The sequence below is a fragment of the Pieris napi genome, chromosome 19 (genome assembly GCF_905475465.1).
Source record: "Pieris napi chromosome 19, ilPieNapi1.2, whole genome shotgun sequence".
In the NCBI taxonomy this organism is placed as follows: domain Eukaryota; kingdom Metazoa; phylum Arthropoda; class Insecta; order Lepidoptera; family Pieridae; genus Pieris; species Pieris napi.
Genome location: NC_062252.1, coordinates 6668288 through 6692007, shown reverse-complemented (window position 1 = coordinate 6692007; position 23720 = coordinate 6668288). Strand labels below are relative to the sequence as shown.

At 33.6% G+C, this 23720-nt stretch overlaps 2 protein-coding genes across 3 annotated transcripts; both read left to right on the top strand.

The window, feature by feature from the left end:
• The first annotated feature begins 55 nt into the window (after window positions 1-55).
• On the top strand, window positions 56-18538 carry LOC125059289 (cytochrome P450 4d2-like). 2 transcript variants are annotated; one of them, XM_047663658.1, is made up of 11 exons: window positions 56-194; window positions 5983-6081; window positions 7067-7157; window positions 8201-8389; window positions 9550-9619; window positions 10310-10506; window positions 13040-13149; window positions 15651-15784; window positions 16631-16731; window positions 17080-17265; window positions 18331-18538. In XM_047663658.1, exons 2-11 carry the CDS (start codon window positions 6001-6003, stop codon window positions 18486-18488), a joined length of 1317 nt encoding a protein of 438 aa, XP_047519614.1. In that variant the 5' UTR covers window positions 56-194; window positions 5983-6000; the 3' UTR covers window positions 18489-18538. The 2 variants fall into 2 exon arrangements, with proteins under 2 accessions (XP_047519614.1, XP_047519613.1); XM_047663657.1 differs by lacking the exon at window positions 56-194 and adding an exon at window positions 2986-3182.
• Window positions 18539-21733: 3195 nt separating this feature from the next.
• On the top strand, window positions 21734-23257 carry LOC125059351 (transcriptional adapter 1-like). Its single transcript, XM_047663738.1, has 3 exons — window positions 21734-22254; window positions 22445-22809; window positions 23051-23257. The coding sequence occupies exons 1-3, from the start codon at window positions 21859-21861 to the stop codon at window positions 23199-23201; spliced, it is 912 nt and encodes a 303-aa protein (XP_047519694.1). The 5' UTR covers window positions 21734-21858; the 3' UTR covers window positions 23202-23257.
• Window positions 23258-23720: the final 463 nt, after the last annotated feature.

Genomic DNA, 23720 nt, shown 5'->3' with positions numbered 1-23720 from the left:
TCTCGTTTGAGGAATGTAGCGCGTAGGGTGTTTATTTTTTACAATGATAACATTACTAATTGCCGCCGCGCTACTTTTAATTTTAATACTGTCGTGGATAATACTTTTAAAAGATAAAAATTCTTATAATATACCCGGACCCACGCCTCTACCTCTGATTGGAAATGGACATCTTTTTGTAACAAGAAGAACGCGTAAGTACATCGTACTAATTATTATTAAATTAGTGCTATCAATTATCTATTAATCTACGATTTTGCGTTTGTAACTTTGTATATTGCCCTTTGTTCTCTTACAGTGACATTAGGAAATTTTGATTGTCATTATCGATTTTTAATTTAGTATACGTAATCTTATACCACATTGAATAATAATTAATTATAAATTGGAGCAATTTTATGTTAGCGTTATGCGCGGCGCAGTAAGCTGCCCTTGAGTTTTTATAGTCCCAAGTCGAATCCAAGTGTATTATTTCGTGCGTTTTAGTTTTGCGATAATATCTAAAATAGGAACATGGTATGAAATGAAAGCAAAAGATAATTCGTAAGGGAACTAATTAATTTTACAAATTAAAAAATAGAAAATTTAATAAAAATGTTTAGTCCCTGTAGCAGTGTACCTTTAACGCTGGCAGCATATCTTCGATGTATTGCCATACTTATTCGTTAAGAAAGAAAAACACCAGCTCTGGGATCACCGGTACTATCTACCAGGCGCCATCTTAAGAGATGAACTAAGTTATGGAGATATATATATATATATAAACTAGCTGACCCGGCAAAAATTTGTTTTGCCATGTATATTATTTCTAGGAAATATTATTTCAGTTCAATAAATATAACTATCTACAATAATAAAAAATAAGGGTTGATTGTAGAGGGGTCAAAATTAAGGGTTGTATGTATTTTTGTATGCTGAATCATAAAAAAATTCTAAAGAATAAATTTATTTTTTGGCGTGGACACCCCTTATCTCTTGGGGGGTTGAAAGATAAATAGTAGATTCTCAGACCTACTGAATATGCATATAAAATTTGATAAAAATCGGTCAAACCGTTTCGGAGGAGTATGGTAATTATTAATTATTTACTAATTAACAATGTGACACGAGAATTTTATATATAATACTAGCTGCCCCCGCGAACTTCGTTTCTCCTTAATGTGATTTTACTTAGCCTACCTTTTTCTCTATATAAACCTCAGAATTCAAGTGATAAGATATTAATTAACAAATAAAAATAAGGGTTGGTAATAGAGGGGTGAAAATTTAGGGCTGTATGTATTTTATAATAAAAAAATTAAAATTAAAAACTTCGTTCAAAAAATAAAAATAAAATGTTAGGGGTGGACAAGCCTCATCACTTAGGGGTATGAAAAATAGATAGTAGCCGATTCTCAGACCTACTGAATATGCATATAAAATTTGATAAAAATCGGTCAAGCCGTTTCGGAGGAGTATCGTAACTAACATTGTGACACGAGAATTTTATATATAAGACTAGCTGACCGGGCAAACGTCGTTTTGCCATGTATATCATTTATAATAAAAAATAGGGGTTGATCGTAGAGAGGTGAAAGTTTGGGGTTGTATGTATTTTTTAATGCTGTATCAAAAACATAAAAAAATATCGAAAAATAAAAAATAAATATTTAGGGGTGGACTACCCTTAACATTTAGGGGGAAGAAAAATAGATGTTGTCCGATTCTCAGACATACCCAATATGCACACAAAATTTCATGAGAATCGGTCGAGCCGTTTCAGAGGAGTTTAACCACAAACACCGCGACACGAGAATTTTATATATTAGATTATCATTATTTGTAACTATGTGCTAATAATCAATGCATTTACCAGGGCATTTTGATGACCCAAATATGCTTACGTTGTTCATAACATCTTCTTGTGATGCCTCTCCTTTACTGAAGGTTAGACGTCATTGCAGCAACTCATCCGCAGTTCTCATACCCGTCCACACCCTCAACGATTCGCAGACATAATTTTATCCTTATTATTTGGACTTTACTATGATTTATTGAATCAGATGGTAGCGGTCATAGCGAAAAGAGTTCTTTTTTTATCAAATGCATCTGCACCTGGGTGATTCTTCGCACCCCTGTTCCATCAAAGGAACGCCAGTAACTCGGGACCGTGGTTTTATAAGACTCTTTTGTAATTACTGAATACTAGGGAATAGTATAGTATGGAGTAGTGGTTTGTTAGTGCTACATAAAGTTTAGGGATTCTTTTCTTTAAGGTCGCCGTAGCCTCAGCTAATCCGTTCCCTGATTAGATATTTCGTCCTCCACTGGTGGTATCCGTGGTATAACCGCTATAACGCGTTTGCGTATATCTAATAAATGATAAATAATAAGGATTAGTTGCACACAGTCGAGTACGCGCAAGTATCGTAATATTATCTAGTAACATCTCGTTATTAATTCTTTCTAAAACTATGTTGCAATACATAGTAGGTTATGCCCTTGCTATTTCCATAGATAATTATTTAAATATTATGTATAATCTTTAAGCTACCAACTCGAACTCAACATTAATTATATAAAAAATCTAATCATTTAAGAAACATTAATGTAACCTTCTTTATTTCAATGTCTTTTTTTGTACATGTATTAAAATCATATATTGTATATCTAATTAATTCTTTTTTGTCAATCACTTTTTTTGTTTAGAATTAGCTGGCTTATTAATCGCTGGTTTTTTGCAATATATTGTCATAATAAATAATTTACTAAAAATACTCTAGTTTTCCCAAATTCCCTTTATCTTTCTTCAAAGTATTTTATTGATATGATTTTTAACTTAATAAAACAATATATAAACAATAAATAACCTGTCATCGACTGTCAACTGCTTGACATTATGCTTGTACGTTTAGGCGGGAATCAATATAATTTACAGTCGGATAAAGTCAATGTAACTTAATCATAACAGAATTTAATGTAATTGGCTTGTTTACTGTTAAATAGTCTTAATTGAGAAATGTTGAGGGTTGGTCGTCCAAAAGACATTAAAATGATAGAGTTTTTAATTGTAATCGCGCTGACGTTTTTGACAATTTCTTCCTGGCTATCACTTTTAAGGTATACAAAATCTTATAACATACCGGGACCTATGCCCCTGCCTCTTGTTGGAAACGCACATTTATTGTTTGTTAAAAGAACAGGTAAGTAATACATTTAGTGAATAATGAAAACGTTCTGTCATACCTAAAAAAAGAGGACTTTTATTGCTTTATTCTGTCATGGGGATTAAATTTCGTAGGAGTAGCACTGTCCTTTAGGTGTAATTTAATTATTAATCTACAATTAAATATATATTTATTGGATAAAAACGTAACGGGTGCCCACTTCCGTCAAGTTACAAATGCTATATATAGCTGATAGCATTAGTAATTTCATTCACTTATTTAAATAAAATAATCTTTATGTAAATTGCCGTGATGTAGACGATTTTTTTTTTATGTAATAGGAGGCAAACGGGCAGGAGGCTCACCTGATGTTAAGTGATACCGCCGCCCATGGACACTCACAATGCCAGAAGGCTCGCAAGTGCGTTGCCGGCCTTTCAAGAATTGGTAAAAACGAAATTTTATTTAAATAACAAGTGAACGAAATCTTCTCCCAAAAATCAATTAAAAATAATTCAATTAAAAATACTAGCGGCCAAATTTTGATAGGCAACTTGGTACATATATATATGCTCCTAATTATAAATATACATAAAGATTTGGTTTTTAGCAAATAACCGATGAACGCACTAATCCTGCAGCCGGATCTTAGACCATAATGTCTAATGACAATAAAAAGCTTAATTACTTATTTAAATCTTCTTGAAGTTATCATTCTTTTGAAGCGTTTGGGAAAAATGATGAGAATAAATTTTTACGATGCGCCCGCACTCCGTCACAAAAAATAGACACTCTGAAGTTAGCTATAGTCAACATTTTAGTTTTTTCTATTGTTAGTGTCATTTTTTCTACAAACGTAGAATAAAATTTTTGAAAAGATTTTTATATATCCAAAGTAGTATAACTTCTATCGCGTGTAACTCAAAACTCAACTCAAAATATCTTTATTCAAGTGGGTAACCAAGTACACTTTTGAATTGTCAAGTTAAATTAATTGTAAATTTACATTTACTACCAGTTCGCAAGTCAAGGGCGAAGAGCGGGTAAGAAGAACTGGCAAGAAACTTTCCGCCACTCTTTTTAATCGCCAAGTATTGTCATACAAATTGTTTTGTTACATAAGTACATGTTTTTTTTATCTCGCTTAAGATGCTTCATGAAATACCAAACACAAATAATCAAATAATTAGATATAACTAAAACTAAAAAAATAATAAATCATTAAAAACTAAAATAATATATATGCAATAATAAAACATTAAGTAACTTTCAGTGGCACATTTATGACAATATTACACTATCTGGCAATACTATGTTCACCTACAAGTTTAGAAAAAATATCATCATTAATGATTAGGAATAATACTGTCCAAGCAATATACAGGATAATTTTATTAAAATATAATAAACAATTTAGTTATATTATAATTCTGAACATTTCGTCCAATGGATTATTTTTTTATTATATGAGCTTTGATAGAATTTTAAAAATTTCTACGTTATTTCTATAGTAAGCCAATGTTACATTTATTGAAGTGATATTGATCTTATGGGAGGGTAATTCGCTTCGTTACGTAACGTGTTACGGCGTTCCATATAGAGTATCGATAAATAATTGTTTTTCCTAGTTGACGCATGTATGAGGTGGTATATATTCAAATAGGAATCTGTGGCAGCGTCCGCAATAGCGCATGCGTTATGCGTGCGGCGAGGTATATTTTGCAAGCTTTTGGCGCCAATAATACATTTCGATCTTTTTAAGGTCATTCAGTTACGAGAAGTGTGTGTTACGGTCCTAGATTTCAGTATCTTCTTTGATTGTACATTCATATACAATAATATTACAGTGGTTAATGAAAGTTCAGCATAAAGAGGTGAACGTAAAAGGGTAGGTCCTCTCTGTGCACTGTGCACTTTCTATGTTTAGTATACATTGTATACGTTAGCAAAGATTAAATGATTTTACCATCCACCATCCACCACCAGCTTCTAATAAGAAGCTATTAATCCTTTGCTTACTTGAATCAATCGTTAACTTTTCGGGCATCAATTAGTGATTATTAATCTATAAACAATTTGATGGACGGTTCTATCCGTTCTGAGATACAAAAATCGACGACGGATATACAATGAAATCAATACCATTGAGGCAAACGTAGGAATCCGAGGTCAAGTCCGATAAAGAGTGCATTGCTTACCAATCGTTGTTGTGATAGTTTTTTTTATTTATTATCTTTACTTAGTTATATAAAAAAACGACGGATTGCACTCCGGGAGTGCCGGCAGAAGTGAAAACTTGAATATTAACGTTGTGCATTTTTGATATTTTGGAATGGTTATTTAATAATTTTGCACGAATTACTTTAATTATCAGTATGAAAGTACTATCATTTATGTGGTAGAATACAATATTTATTTATTGCGCTAACGTACACAAATATGACAATTTATATTACATTAAATACGCTGCGCCAGCTGTCTACTCTCCGTCCGTCTTACGAATTTTCGATCAGGTCACGTGTCCTGACGCGAGTTTAACATTTTTTACCCATTCCAAAAAAAGTGTACAACGCCGCTAAAGAAGTTTTCACTTTAAAAATTAAAATATTGGCTATATAGAACAGAAATTTAATAAGCTATAGAAATTTTACAAATAAGCCACACAGCGTACAATAAGGCTGTAATAGTATGGGTGTCAGAATGAATGAGGTAGGTCAATTGTAGGCACTATTGTTTTGTTTCTTTTAAGTAGTATGTTTAAATAATACATACATAAATACATATGCATAAGTAACTTTGCATAATATTTTACTAAAAATACTTTTATATTTTTTAGAATTTCTTCCTCTGCTCCATGGATTTCAAAGGCGACGCGGTCCGAGTGCATCTATTCCACGACCCTTATGTGCTGTTGTACCATCCAAAGTACATCGAGGTGAGACAAACTAAAACTTCGCGTATAATACACCAATTCATAAAAAGACAGAAATAAATATAAACTTTATTACACAATAAAGAGGATGTATAGTTAAAAGAGAAAATGCACTAGCCCCCACACAAGGATGCCCTATATCGTGGACAGCTAGTCTCTTCCATTTGATATATTAATGATTTATGTACTTGACTTAATAAATTCTACATAAACATTCCTTAAGAAAACTACTGTTGCAGTAGAATACTTTCGGTTTGAGCATAGGACAGGTTTTACAGATTTTGGACTCCGTCGGTTTCGTTCTTTATACGATACATTTTTTAAAAAGAATAAAATTCTTGGGGTTCGTCCCACTACACGTTTTCATTTAATGATAATCTAAATTTTACTTTAATTTTTGAAGGCGCTCGCTCAAACCATACTACGCTGCTCAGTTTTGCATTTCTTTAAGTTTATAATTATTAATCATTTATTATTATTTATTAAAACTTTTTGCACATGGATTAAATAACAAAATTAACGGTAAACTTAAAAAGAAGAAAAGCATGGTACAGAGGCCTTATCGCTACTTAATATTAATTAAGTTAATAATTACAATTTGAGCAGTTGGTCTAGTGGCTTCAGCGTGCGACTCTCACACCTGAGGTTGTAGGTTCGATCCCCGGCAGTGCACCAATGGACTTTCTTTCTATGTGCGCATTTAACATTTGCTCGAACGGTAAATGAAAACATCGCGAGGAAACCGATATGTCTTAGACCAAAAAAGTCGACGGCGTGTGTCAGGCACTGGAGGCTGATCACCTACTTGCCTATTAGATTTAAAAATGATCATGAAACAGATTTAGATACCTAAAGAGGTTGTAGCGCCACTGACTTTTTTTTTAAATAATTACAATTATTAATTTAATAGTCAACTAAATTATTTTATATGTTTTATTAAAAAATAGCTTGCCTTATTTGCTTAAATAATTGTATATTATAATTTCAGCCTTTAATATCAAGTACGGAATTAATTACCAAAGGGAAATCATATACCTACCTTCTTGATTGGCTTGGATTTGGACTTCTAACCTCTACAGGTATGTTTTTTTTTATCTTCGATAGAGAAAATTCACATATTATGTAATTTACTATTCTCAACATCATTTCGTTACTAAGATAGAGAAGTTCTATATCTAGCGAAATAATTTTGCTAAGGCTATGACGTCATCGCAGTGTAGCTGTAGATTGAAGGCGTCATTAGAGTACATTGATATACAAAAAACCCAAGATGCACAGTCTCGAATAAAAGTAACGCTCGAAAGTGTCCCGAAACACTATTTCTGTTCCTTTCTATAACAGTATGTCTATAACAGTATATGTTACAAGCATATATTATTGCAAAATCAACCTTACGCGAATTGCTTAAAGTTGTTATTACAACGCAGTTTATACGTACATAAAGCAATAAAATTTTACGACCGACCGTGGTCGGTAGGACAAGGTATTGAGTGGAGTCGAACATGACTTTTTTATTTACAACTATGTATTTAACATAATTTTAAATTTATCCGACTTTTCGGGCGCTTTACAGCGTGCGTGGTCACGGTGACTGAAGACAAAAGGTGTTGGATGTTAAATAGTTGTAAATTTATAATAATACGTAACTTTAATCCGGTTAAAAAGTTTTTTCTTTAAATTAAAAAAAAATGTTAAATTGGCTACCTCCTGACCTACACTTTATATAGCGTAAATATATTTGTCAAAAACTACACACAAAAAAGTTCAAAAGTACATAAATTTATTTATATAAAAAAAACACAAATAAATAACATCGACTCCACTTATTACACGCGAGACTATTTGAAATGAGCGCACAATTTAGAATGTTGCGTTCATTTTTTGAGGACGTTTTTTAGACGTTGATTGTGCATCTTGGGTTTTTGTATATCAATGTTAGAGTATCAATACTTAGTGTGATTATTAATTGAATAACCACTTCGTTGTATTAAAATCAAAAACAAAAGTTAGAGTAACCTACTTTTGTTTTCATTTTTAGACACCGTTAGCAAGTAACTATGGAAAAATGCATAAACATTACATAGATAATAGACAGTAGGTATATTACGTCATTCATTTTCAGGTCATAGATGGCACTCGCATAGAAAGTTCCTGACGCCCGCATTTCATTTTAATATTTTGCAAAATTTCTTACCCGTTTTCATCAAGAATGAAAAAATTTTGATAAACAAACTCAGAAAGAGCTACTGCGACGAAAAATCATTCGATCTTTTCCCCATTATAGCTCTCACCGCTCTAGATAATATCACAGGTAATTATAGAATATACTAATCTAGATTCCACCCACAGCGTATCCCGCGTGAATTTCGATATGATTTTATGAATACTCTCTATCTATAGACAAACTATATAAAACCAATTCGACTTATCCTTTAAAAGCGTACCAATTATTAAAAGGCAGGCAACGCACTTGCTATCTTTCTGCCAGCGTGAGTATCGGCGGCGGTATCACATAACATCAGGTTGCTTCTTGTTCTATAAATGCCAATAACATAAATGCTCTACGAATATTTGATTTCCAATAATATTTGCAAAATATTACACATAAGGCTTGCGCCTTGCAAGTGCGTTGTTGGCCTTTTAAGAATTGGTACGCTCTTCTCTTGAAGGACCCGAAGTCGAATTGGTTCGCAAATAGTTCAGCCATGCGATTCTGTAACTCACTTCACGAACTCACACAGCGGTTTTCGCATCGGCGGTCTCTCTCAAATCAGTCGTGAAGCAGTCATTTTATGATTTGGCATTCTGATAAACAATAAAGTACAAGCTCCCACCTTTTCAGAATGCCAAATCATAAAATGACTGCTTCACGACTGATTTGAGAGCGACCGCCGATGCGAAAACCGCTGTGTGAGTTCGTGAAGTGAGTTACAGAATCACAGGGCAGTAGGCCGCTGGTTCCACAGTTCACAATTAATATGACTAAAACCAATTTTTTTTTTTAAATATTGATTATTTCTATTGTATATTATTAATTAGTAATGTAATGAGCAGTGTTGGCGTAGTGGCTTCAGCGTGCGACTCTCATCCCTGAGGTCATAGGTTCGATCCCCGGCTGTGCACCAATGGACTTTCTTTCTATGTGCGCATTTAACATTCGCTCTAACGGTGAAGGAACATCGTGAGGAAACCGACATGTCTTAGACCCAAAAAGGCGACGGCGTTTGTCAGGCACAGGAGGCAGATCACCTTCTTGATTGAAAAATGATCATGGAACAGATTCAGAAATCTGAGCCCAGACCTAAAGAGGTTGTAGCGCCACTGACTTATTTTTTTTGTGTGATATTAAATTAACATTACCTCTATTATATTTCAATTATTTTTTGTGATAATTGTGACGTACCCGTCCATTGTCGGCCGCTGGCTCAACCGTATTAATTGTGTTTAGTATAATAAACAAGATTTTTTCAGAGTCAATAATGGGTGTTTCATTCAATACGCAAGAGAATAGTAATTCAAATTACGTGAAAAGTATTGAAACGTAAGTACACATGTACTGTATTATTTATACGAAATATCGGTACTCGACAAGGTTCCTTATCTTATATTTTCTTTTAAGATAAATGTATTAAACGGGTTTAGTAAGATAATGTAAAAATTCAGAATAAATATATTTTTTAATACTACATGTTCACGCCTTCCAAGTAGATAGTCCTCTCTGTTCTCATTTTCTATCCTTACCGCACCCATTCCCTAAATACCACTCAGTCTCTATATTCAAGTGTAGGAGGAGTCAGGAGGGGACTATTCTTCATGCTCCCGCGCTGCAGAGAAGAATCACAACCGCAGACGCGCGGTCACACTTCTTGTGCTAACACTTTTGATTGGTGTTTCCATATATGTACTTTTACGCCGCATTCCACTTGCCCCTCGGTGGATTTTTTTTTTGCCTTCGCCGCTACGCCATATTTTGTTTCCTAAAATAATACTTAATAAACGATAAGTTTTCTTTCTATATAAATAAAAAGGAATCGCAAAATATGTTGCCATGCGAAAAATTCGAAGACGACTGGACTAATACGAGTATATTTTTTGTAATCCTTTTTGGTGGTTTTTGTGGAGAGAATAGCCAAAATCACCAGTAACGTTATTACTGGTGATAATGTGTGGTGTTATTACTGGCGTTCGTGGCAATGGCAGAGATCAGATAAAAAATTTAATTGTTTTTCAGGTTAAGTCAAATCATAGCATTAAAAATGCGAAATCCATTCGTAGCTGAAGAAGCAATATTTCGCCTAACGCCATACAAAAAATCACACGACGAAGCAATAAAAATATTACACGGGCACACTAAAAAAGTACTTGCGATACGAAAAGAGGAATTGAAGCAGGCGAATATCGATAGTCTTCCAGAAAACACGGAATTCGGTAAAGTTTTTAGCTAAGACTAAATATCTATAGACTAGAATTAAGTTTGGTGGCGGTGTTTATATAGATATGTTCAAAGAAACTTCAAAAAAATAAACGCTTTGTTTGAAGCTGGGTAACAATTAACAAATGACTTTATTGTTTTAAAATAATATGAGCTTATAACTAACACAAATTAGGAGTAGAAGGGTTGCGATGTTTACAAAAACAAACTTAGCTTATTTAAGGGTTTATAAATCTAAATGACACTTATGTTATTGGACATTAACGGAAACGAGAATGTTAAAATAAAATTTTTATGTGTGGTAAATACTCAATATTGGCTTCCAGTGTAGTATGATTGTTGATATTTGGTTTACGCTTCTAATGATTACCTAAAATATTTATATGTAACTTAACTATAGTTAGGTTACATAACTCTAGGCATATTTTATTTTAATATCCGTGGCAGCTATGGCTAGGTATTAAATCACACCTGTAAGGCCAATAAAACACACTATTACTGTCTATGATTAATTTAATAAACTTATTGCAAAAAAACGGACAGTTAAGGAGATTTGCGTTCTAAGGTCAATTTCAGTTAATTAAATGAAATTAATTTGTCTGATGTAATAAATTTATAATCGTATAAATTAATATGCGTGAAGTGAATTCTGGTAATTAAAATAATAAAAAAAAATATTAATTTTTGATTAGGTAATTAATACTTTAAAGCCGATGTTCACGGAAAAAGAAGTGGTCGGCAGTGAAGACAAGGTTTTTTACTTTTTTAAATTAAATAAAGTTACAAATAAAAGATTAATAACGTGAGTGACCTACTCTTGCGTTGACTTTAAAAGTTAAACTTAAACTATTTCGTAAAAATCAAAGACAATTAGATATTATCACATCTGGTGACCCCAGCCCTGCGATTCTGTAACTCACTTTTCGAACTCACACAGCGGTTTTTGCATCGGCGGTCGCTCTCAAATCAGTCGTGAAGCAGTCATTTTATGATTTGGCATTCTGAAAAGGTGGTAGCCTGTAGTTTATTGTTTATCAGAATGCCAAATCATAAAATGACTGCTTTTCGACTGATTACAGAGCGACCGCCGATGCGAAAACCGCTGTGTAAGTTCGAAAAGTGAGTTACAGAATCGCAGGGCAGAGCTGGTGCTTTCGTCGCTCTACGAAAAAGTGACGCAATTCAGCCAGGAAATGCTGCCAGCGACCACACATTTAAATTTAATTTTTAATTATTTTTATTATTACTATGTACATTAAGAAAATTAGATCTTATTAGTTTTAACATTTTGTGTACTCTGTATAGATTTTAAAGAACATTAAAAACAAGAAGTCTCTCAAAGTACAATAATTTGTGTAGATAACTATCACGATTGTCGTTAAAACTTATTATTGTTTCGGAATAACTTTGTGTTTTTGTACGAGAAAAGAATTTGTAGCAAAATGTATTTTATAGTTTTGCGTCATTTGTTTTACACATTCTATTATTGTTTTGTTTAAAAGCAAATTCTTGGATTCTTTTTGTGAATATACAGGCAGACAATTTGTAGGTACTTCTTAGTTATAGATTACTAAATATATATTATTTAATGTTAATATGATATTCATTTTGATATAGATATAATAAAGAGCATAATAGTATTATTCGAAACGTAGACGGTAAAACGAGGATATTTAATATGCAATGTTCTATGATTCCGTGTTTTCTTTTATTTTTCACCGCTATGTTTTTATGCAACTAAATTTAAATAACATTTGACCTCATTACATAATGTCTAGACGTTTATAAAAAAACTATTGTTACGTAAATTTGAGTAGAATACAAAATACTAATGAATTTATTTATATTGTAATACAAAATTTTAACTTATATCCATAGCGCAAAATCACCTGCATCATGAGCATACTCCACATACCCTCACTTTTACACCACCACACAGCATAGCCAAATTACCAACTAGTTAAATGTTATGAATAATTGTTATTGTTTGTTTCCTTTTGTAAATTTTTGAACCTTGTTGTAGTTTAATATTATGTAATATTTCTGGCTATATTTTTAGTGTAATTGTTTGTTATTATTCTAGTATATAATTTTCTGTTAGCTGTAGGATTACGACATAAATAAATAAATGTTTCGTTATGAAATGGGTAATATGCACAATACATTAACCAAATGTTAATAGCTGTACAAGCTGTGTTTATGTTTTACAACAATGTTGAGTCTCTAAGAATATGCTTAAAGCATCGTAAAATTTAATAGTTTTTACCACAAATTAAAACAATTAAAAAAAAAATTTCCAGTATGACAGTGTCCTCGCTTAACCGCTTAGCCGCGCTTGGCCTTGCGTGGCTAACTTTTTTTTTAATGTTATCTCATAATTATCAATTAATTGCTTTAATATCAAAGACAACTTATACTTTTCTCACGCTACTGTAACGGCGCGTTCTAAAGAGGCAAATGGCCTTAAGGCATATCCACACAGAACTCCTAAAGGCGTTTCCATATAAACACCTATATTTTTAATTACAGGTATACGAAATAAGCACGCATTCCTCGATTTACTATTGCTTTCCAAAATTGATGGAAAACGAATCGATGAAGAGGCTGTCAGAGAAGAAGTTGATACATTTATGTTTGAAGTATGTATTTTTATTAACTTTTAAAATTAATAGAAGAAATCTTTTTTTCTAAAAGATTTATTTGAACCACATATTGGTGTAAACGTACGAATCATCCTTTTACACTCGAATATAATAATTTAAAAAAATTTATTTTATCACCTAATAATTTAATGCCGCGAGGACATTTGAACTTTTTAAAAGCAATAAAAAGCTTATTTCTGATTTAAAAAAAAATCTTATTTTATAGCTCCTATATTGCACTCCAGCCAAACTATATTATATCCCCAAGCGTTAGTGGAATAGTGATAGTTTTGATTACTAAAAACCTTTCAATTTTACCCAGAGTTAAGTCTTATACTACTTGTTGATAATATATCCGAATAGCATTACATTACAAACAAAACCGCATAATAACAGGTTTTTTTAAATCTTTAAACCTTGACGTTTGAAGGTAAACAACGAAGCTGTAGCGTATTATGTCATTCCGTAGAGCCTCCGTGGCTTAGTGGTTTCCAATTTTATATAAAACTTTTTTTCGTCTGTAAAAAAATATTTCTTTAGAAAAGTTTGAGGCTAGAACATTCTACTGAGAATAACTGCTTATATATGATACGTTCAGAGTCCTGTCATGTTATGACAGTCAAGCAGGTTGCAGACCGAAAACTAAGCTATGCCAAGGCTAAACTAAGCTATGCCAAGCAAGCTAGGCTAAGCTAAGCTAGAAATAAATAGCGTGCACACCAACAGGTAAGCCAAAGCTCAGTCAGTGTGGCGAAGGATGTGCAAATGGTGTGCGGGGTAGCGGGAGGGGCTTAGCTTAGCTCGTGTAGCTGCGCATCGGCATACACAACTAACTTAGCTTCGCATATTTTAGTTAGCTCACATAGCTTAGTTCGCATAGTTTGCGGTCTGCACACAAGTATGGAAAACTGCGTCAGCTATGCGAGCTAAGCTAAACTAACTTAGCTTAGCTCTTGGTCTGCAACCCGTATCAAGGTCCTTCAAGCGTTAAAGCTTCTGGCAGTTTTTATTAAACTTAAAACTTCTTCGTAATGTTTTCTCAAATACTGTTAGTAATGTATTCTAAAAGAATTGTTTTTATTACATAACATAGAACATAAACCTACAATAATGTCTAAGAGCCCCATACATATACATAATTTTAGAGAAGGTATATAGTTTGGTTATTATTAATCTACACGAGCAAAACCTGTCAATGTCACCTTTTGTATGCACAAAAAGGCCGAAGTTCAACTACGTCTATGTAAAACGTCGCTTTAAGTCGTAACTCTGTCCCATGTTCAATCTTACCCATGAGGTAAAACCCCTTCACAACAAAATCTACCCAATGCAATAATTATTACGAGTATTGTTTTCTTTGCTTTGTTATAGATGTCACCGTAAAATTGTAAACACCGTTAGATTGTAATCTATCTCGCGAGATTATAAACTGTCGAAAGATTGTGAACCTCAACGAACTGCTTACAATTTAACGTATTATTATTCGGTAGTTATATGAAATTGTTGGAAAGTAAAATTAATCTGTAATTGACCAAAGAAGTTTGAATGATAACTAAGTTAGTGTAGTACAATCTACCGAATAATAATACGTTAAATTGTAAGCAGTAAGCTGAGGTTCACAATCTTTCGTTACCGTTAACAACAACGTTACCTACACGTTACGTTACAATTTTACGTTAACATATACATTCACGGAAGCTTGGCGGAGCCATGCGACTTCTTCTATACAAAATGTCCCCTCGTGAGTTGTGTGCTGCGGGCTACTCGATTGTGAGGATTTTTACAAGTGGCGGTATAAGGCTTTTTAAGGTATAAGGCTGTGAAGTTGAATATGTAACTTTGATTTTTGAGCGCAAAATTATACACAAACCATCGCAGCCTCCAACCAGTAGTAGGACCGACAGGTATGGGTGATAGGGGGAAGAGAGAAATACATTTTTTGCAATTCCGCTCTTTTCACTCATACAAAGTGTAGGCTGAGAGCGCAGACGGCGATTACTGCCTTGCGATTCTGTAACTCACTTTTCGAACTCTCACAGCGGTTTTCGCAGCGGCGGTCGCGCTCAAATCAATCGTGAAGCAGTCATTTTACGATTTGGCATTCTGATAAGTAGGGAGTTTGTAGTTTATCGTTTATGAGAATGCCAATTTGCCAAAATTTATTGAGCGCGACCGCCGCTGTGAAAACCGCTGTGAGAGTTCGTAAAGTGAGTTACAGAATCGCAATAGCTGTTTTACTCTAGAATATGGAAGTTTGCTACTCCGAATGTACAATGACAGTGAGAGTGGAAAATCATTGGCAAATATTTTTGATTTCTATGAAGTAGTAAAAAAATTCGGTTTCCAAATATCGCCCTAGACTTCCAGCCTACTCAGCCTGCTGGTAAATCCGCCACTGCACGTGTATATCCTTTATATAACATACTGTCCTCATTTGAACCTGTGTGATGTTTGAGAGCATAAATGAAATAAAGTAAAAAGTTCGTTTAATAATTCAGGGTCACGATACTACAACGTCTGGTATAACATTCGCTTTGTTCTGTTTATCGAAACATCGAGATGTCCAGGAGAAGGTATTGCAGGAGCAGAGAGATATTTATAATGACGATCTCAGTAAGGATCCAATTTATAGGTAATTATTGTAGAGCAAACGTGAATTATCTTAAGCAACTTAAGCAACAATAAGTTAAATGTTGCCACAACCAAAACAAAAATAATCAGTGGCGCTACAAGATTTTAAGTCAGATTTCTGTATTTGTTTCATGATCATTTGTTAATCTAATAGGCAAGTAGGTGATCAGGCTTCTGTGCCTGACGCACGCCGTTCACTTTTTGGGTCTAAGGCAAGGTTTCCTCACGATGTTTTCCTTCACCGTTCGAGCGAATGTTAAATGCGCAAATAGAAAGAATGTCCATTGGTACAAAGCCGAGAATCGAACCTACGACCTCAGGGATGAGAGTCGCACGCTACAGCCACTAGGCCACCACTGCTACAACCAAAATCTATTAATTCGTTTTATACATACAAAACATTATTGTTATTACTCATATTTAATTATATATAATACTAGTGGACCCGACAGACGTTGTCCTGCATGATATTTCAAGCGATTAGTAAAGCAAAGTATGAAAGTACTTGGCTGATTTGTGAATCTAAACCATTCCCAGATCCCCTTGAACACACACAAAAAATTTCATCAAAATCGGTCCAGTCGTTTGAGAGAAGTTCAGTGACATACACACTCACAGAAGAATTATATATATATAAAGATTTTTGGATAAATTGATATATAAATATATTGACTAAAGCCAGTATACTACGGTTTAAAATGCATGACGACTCCCGGAAATATGTAAATGTTTATAAATAAAAGAGAAAGTGTAAAATGTAGTGTTTCTAAGAAAATATAATCCTTAGCCAATGAATATATGTATTTCAATTATATTTTGAATTCTATCTTTTTATCGTTATTTTCAGTGACTTAAAAAAAATGAAATATTTAGAAAAAGTTATTAGAGAATCTTTGAGATTGTATCCTTCAGTACCACTCTTTGAACGAATGATTACAAAGGATAGCGGTGAGTCAATTTCACGTTACCATTATAGGAATATTAATATATGTACTAACAATTTTACTTTGCACTATAAACGCTCAGCCTTTGTCAATACTTTACGGTGTGATTGAACGCTAATCGAATTCGCTTGGAGATGGTCACACGATCACAAGTGACAAACCGTTACTAGGATCTCGCTACCAGAGGCTAGACAAAAACACTTTTCGACAGGCGACACCCAATAACGAATTTGTATGGGAATCACATACGGGGTCACGCCGGTCGGAAAATGGTTTTGTCTCAGCCGTAGTTGTAACCCCATCTATAAAATTCACAATGTTACTTTACAAATGATTATTTTTACTCTATCAGAACTGGCTGGTCTCAAAATCAAGAAGAATACATCGGTTATCATGGACATATTCCACATGCAAAGGCATCCAGATCTATATGACAATCCACTGGAATTCCGGCCCGAGAGATTCGATTCTCAGGCTAACGCTGCAAGGAATCCGTTTGCTTGGCTAGCATTTAGTGCTGGACCTAGGAATTGCATAGGTAAGTCGCAATATCTAATTACTATCTTTATTATCTAGCAAAGCGGGTAATAGTAACGGGAGCAAAGTTCTTTGTTTGTTTGTACGCGCCTATCTCCTATGGGACTATTTCGTTTGAAATTCTTTTAATGTTGGATAATCCAATAATTCACCAATAATCTATATATAGTGCGGAGCATTACAAAAATATTGCACGATAAAATGTTTGGCTCACTGTACAGTTACCAAATACCAAATGAAAATTAACACACAAAATTAACATCACTAAAATATTAATTTCGTACGGACTGATGAGAGCTTAGTCGATTGCATTTTTAAAAAGTAAAGCACTGAGCAAACATTGGTAATTACATCATAGCTAGGAATGGGAATTCACTACAAAACAGTTTGTTAAAAGCTGGATATAGGAATAAGCTCAATATAATAAGTACAGGTTATTACCCCATTAACCATATAATTATTTACTGTTCTTGGTTGACACGTTATATAACAGGTGTTTAAAAAGAGCGATAAGTTTATCATGTAAATAAAATACATTCTTTTTTGTAATGAGAATTAAAGTTCATTAAACGGTATTTGTTGTGGAAAACTACTACTGCCCTGCGATTCTGTAACTCACTTTTCGAACTCACACAGCGGTTTTCGCATCGGCGGTCGCTCTGAAATCAGTCGTGAAGCAGTCATTTTATGATTTGGCATTCTAATAAACAATAAACTACAAGCTCCCACCTTTTCAGAATGCCAAATCATAAAATGACTGCTTCACGACTGATTTCAGAGCGACCGCCGATGCGAAAACCGCTGTGTGAGTTCGAAAAGTGAGTTACAGAATCGCAGGGCTGGGCTCCTATGGCACAGCAGGTTATGACATTGAGAATACATACGTATAATATCCGGCCCAAGGGAGCTGTGTAGATACATAAATGATATGCTGAAGTTGGTTTTAAATTTCCGAAAAGACCACATATTTTAGTTAGTCATTTAAAAATAAGTGTGGATAACATTTTGAAAATTGTATTTTTATTCCCATACCAATTTACTGTATAACAAGTTGTTATGATTGCAGGTCAAAAATTCGCCATGATGGAGATGAAAGTTGTAATAGCGGCAGTCGTCAAGAGTTTTAAAATACTACCTTCCGACATAGAGCCAGCCCTATGTTCAGACCTTATTTTGCGTTCTAAAAACGGAGTCAAAATAAAATTAATTCCTAGAATAAAATAATATAAATTATTGTAATTTTATATGGTGTAAATATATGGTGTTTGTTATCATTCAGTGTAATAATAAGTATCAAGTCTACAATTTTCTTTAACCTCTGAAATAAACCTTACAATAATAAATAATCGATATATATTATATATCTCTCGCTGGCCTGGCGAACATCATACCGCCTAACAGTCGATTCTTTATTATTTTAATACTTATTCTGCTATTCGGGACACCGGTCTAGCTAGTAAGATAAAAAAAAGAAAGTTGATAATGTCTTATCATACAAATACATTATGTCAAAAAATAAAAATTTACCTTCCCGGAACCCCTCCACTAACATTTGAACTTTATGATATGGTATTAAAGTTCAAATTGACTTTTAAGTATTATTACGAATATTTTGTATGGGAATATAGAAAAGTGTTGTTTTTAGACTTTTTCACACAATTTTCTTAATTTTTCTCTCCGTAAGAACCATCCTCGTACTTCAAGGAATATTATTAAAAAAATATTGGTTGTTTGTAAAGTAGGTTTACGATCGAGATGTTTACGTGATAACGTCTTATTGGTGATATAAGTTTTTGGGAAGTAAGGAATTAATGAAGATAACAATTTTTTCAAATTTTAAATTACATCTATCGTTTTATTCACACTTTTGATGATAAATTTCGGGTGTAAAATGACAAGTTTACTTATTCGACTATGATATACATTTTTCTTCATACATTCACGGAATGACTGGCAGCGCTCGAGATGAGACGGGAGATCGGTCCGTCTCTCTCTCATTATACCTGCGATCGCGCTCGTGAGGTTTTGGTGTGACACAAGTTTCTGAACATGTCACCCGACTTTACGATTTTAAAGACGTTATCACGTCAAAAAAACAGACAAATCGGTCAAGCCGTTTTCATGTTATGTCGTGACAACGGAAAACGGGTTTCATTTTTATATATATAGATAAGCGAATAACAAAGTCGTCAAAGCAAATCTAGGCAAAATAAAAGAAAGTAATGCTGTCATTACTAGAATACTAAGTACATATACAAATATTATATACCAAATGAAAGCAACTTTTTTTGCCTATTATAAAATTTAAACAATGTTGTTATGTATTTAGTGTAAATAGTTAAAAAAATACCTAAATGTACATAAGTAATTCATCTAATTAGACTAAAGTGCAAAATCGTTTGTGATTGTTTCACTGTTTTGACATAATTACGGAAGACACGGTCACCGCAAATTACGACGGCACATTTTGACGACTGTCTAGAACGTAATAATTTATTATCACACTTTTCGCGAAAATACCTATAGTCCATTGAAATGTTATAATTTGAGGGCCAAACTGAACATTTGTTAGAGGACGTAATTTTATTTATGGGACATGTAGAGGGGGTCAATACAAACTTAAACCCAAGTTTGTGCGGTTGGCGCCTTTGTCCCCCGCCATCTTGGAAAAAGGGGTGAAAACACGTTTTTGGCTATAATATCTCCTAAACTATCCATCGTACAAAAAATTTATGAGGACATATTTTGTAGCAAATTGCGTTGCCTACAATTATGTCTGTGGGGCTTTTTATTATAATTCCAAAATTCTAAATGTTATAAGTAAAAGTGAAAAAAAAATCCTTTATTGCTTAATAACTTTTTTTCTTTTAATTTTATAATATATCAGAACAATTTTGTAGAGGATCTCTTTCTGAAGATTTTCATAAAGTTTTAATTTCGTTAGTTGGAAACGCTGTTACAGCGCTCCAAAGTTGAGCGGATTCGTCAATGCTCATGACAAGCCGATCATAACAAAATCTCTCGTTTGTTTAAAAATTTTCGAAAATTTTTGTTTAATTCCAACAATTTTAATTATTTATTACTGACTCTGAGGTATAGTCTATAGGCGCGTTTTTTTTACGTGGCATCCCAAGTAGGCCTTTTCCACAAACAACTTGTTGATGATTACCTCATCAGCATAATTATATTAACAATCAGTTATTAGAATGGGGTAGCTAGCTATCCCATTTTACTCTTCTTCGATGGTTCATGGTTGATGGTTGTGGCTCGAAGATGTGCAGCGTTTTTGTCGAAGTAAAGGAAGAGAGCGATTGAGACCGATTGAGAGAGTGGGAAAGGTCGAACGTAGCATGAAGCAAATAGTCATGGAGCGAGAGTAGGGAGCAATCAAGTAAGAAAGCTCGAGAGAGATAGTGAGATAGAGCGAACGTCGCACCACGCACAGTGCCATGGAGCGAGAGGTTGGAGAGAGCTATAGTGAGAAAGATTGAGAGAGAGAGTAAGGGAGATCGAGAAAAACTACACGCTATTGGATTCATTCGTTTAGTAGTTTCTGTCTCATAACGTCTTGTGCAGTAAACGCAGATTTTTTTAATTTATATTATTATTAGCACGTATACAGTGTGTTAAAACAGTGTGAATATAGATATACAAATACATGGAGTGATGATATACTGCTACATCATCACCTATTGGGGCTTTTACCTTAGTAATAATTAATTTACAAAGAAGTTTCACTTCTGATATGTGTACTTTGTACGCACGCCTTTTTTTTCAAAGGCAATCAGATAATTGCTACGAAGAAAGCTGTCAGGCACTGATCCACCTACTGGCCAATAAAGAATGAAAGAAAGATTATTAATGAATAAGTGGCAGAAATATGTCTGGCGTCTGCTCTATAATGGTTTCATTCTATTAAACATTAATCAATATGCAGAGTAGGCAGCCTAAGCCACTTTTGCCACCTCTATACATCTCTGACCATTAACCAAGCATCTGTTACTAAGCATAAGTAGTCACGAAATAAATACTACTAACCAATTAGACAAAACGTAGACGTAGCATGCTTGTAATTAATATGCCTTTGCCTGTCTAAACTTAAACTATCTTGGAGTTCAAATTCAAATTTGTTTGATCGAAATATAATATATGCGTAATTTAGGAATGATAAAGAACACGTTTATACGCGTTTACAAGCATGGTGCGTGATAGGGACTAGTTTGACGTCATTTTGTCTAGAGAAGTATTTTGGCGGGATTGGATGATGATGAACCTATCAGAATTAAAAGTAAGAATTTGTGGAGATTCTATAGTCATAAATAATTAGAAAGCGTTTAAAAAATATCGAATAGACCATTACGTAATCTGTGACTTCAGATTCGATAACTGTGGGCCTTCTGTACTCTATGTTCAGAGCGTGAGCCGCGGAGGACGGAATTGTTATTTGTTGTGACTTGTGACATGTGAATGTTTCACAAGAATATATTTTGGTATTTTTGTAATTTGTCGTTCAATTTGTAATTGAAATTTTAAAGACTGCTTTTATGTACTATTTTCAAGTGAAGAAATAAATGGTAGCTTAAATTCCACTAGAATGGCTTTAGACATTTTGTCTAATTCTAGACGAAAATTAAATGATATTTTAGGTGATAAATCCACAAAATACTACAGTCACATGAAACAATGGTTTCGAATGAAACTTACCAAAGAAGAATTTGATGCAGAAGCTCGTTTATTATTGAGTCAAGAACAAATTCACTACCACAATGATTTTTTGCTCGCATTACTCAACAAAGTGGAAGGTCTAGCCGAAACTTCGATCACTATCGCTCAGGAGAAAGCTAGCTCTCATAATAGAAACACAAGAAGGCATAAGCGTTCTTCTAGGACTTCTGAAAAATCCAACTTTGAATCTGCAGACTTGTTAGATTATCTTCCTCCAAGTACACCTCCTGGCGCAGGAAGCGACGGTGTGAAGTATGCAGCACAGGTAATATAAAACTATATTTTTATGAAATTATAAAATCTTCACTATACAAGCAATGCGTAGAACAATTAGTTTGTTTTAATTAAGGTAGTTGAGAGATATTTTGTAATCCGAAAACATTATTTCTTAAAAATATGTAATGAAGACCATAATCTAAACTGAATAAGTATAAAATCAAAAATCTTATTTCCAGGAAATATTTCTGCCAGACCATGCATTGGTTGTTGGGAGATTCATGCTTGCAGCATGGGAACTAGGTCTCGAAGGTGCTGATGACGAGGCATCAGATTTAATTGTTGTTGCTGTTCAAAATTTTCTTAAAAATATAATCAGTGCTGTTGTATCACAGCGCAAAGGGTACAAGCTTCGTAATAGGCACTTTATGTATGATATAGGTGGAGATATGCCTAATATGTGGTTAAGAAGTGTAAATAAGTTATATGACCCGCAAAGTGATGGACGAGTTAATGTAGATGATGGTCCTGATGCCCTGGGGCCTAGATGTCCACCAACAATTGATGAAGTAGAACATTCAGCTGCATATGAGATTGCATGCAGGTATGTCCCATGTTAATTAAGTGTTCTACACCAAAAAAATAATTTTTAGAAACGGGCCACATTTTACCTTGTCCAAGGCTGTATAGCTAATGTTTTAGGGGCTTGATATCCCAAAATGGTAATTGTTTTAGGTTGACAGTCATAGAAGGCCTAACTCTAACCGACCTGCATTAAAAGAAAAATTATCAATAAGATTTTTTTTAATTTTTGTAGGTTCTGTAATTCATCCCCTCTTTTACAGTGTATCCGATGCTGAAACAAAAGACGAGAAACTTTCTATTGATGAGTTTTACAACACCTTACTGGTACAAAAGAATGTGATAGCATGTCATTCTGTCTATGCTGTAAATATGGAGCGATTGGCCATAATGCTTAACCATCCTAGTTATTAAGTTAAAATAATGTTTTAAATATACAAAAATTTAATAACCAACAATATTTTAATGTACTTTTGTCTATTTTTATTTATGTAAAACTAAGATTAATGTTAAATAAAAGTTTAAAAAATGTAAATTGACAAAAAGGAATAACTTTTAACCTTTCAAAAACTTCCCAAAATGGAAATTAGATTAAAGCTTATAAGTGAAATTAATTAAGAAGATTTATTTATTATTTTAACAAGGTTTGTTTCAAATTTCTACCTACCTGAAGGCTCTCGTCTTAGCGCGGCGAATTTAAATCTAGACACCATATGCGCCGTTTAAAAAAAACAGTGTAACTTAGATTTCTGTATCCGTTTCGAGATCATTTTTTTTAATAGACGATTACGTGACCACAAGCCATCGACTATTTGGCTCTAAGGCATGCCAATGTTTTTAGTATAAAAACCTTTAAAATTTTGTAGATGTCAAAATTATAGGAGCTTAAATAGGTTATAAACAATGTACCATGCTCTTGTTAGTCCCTGCTTA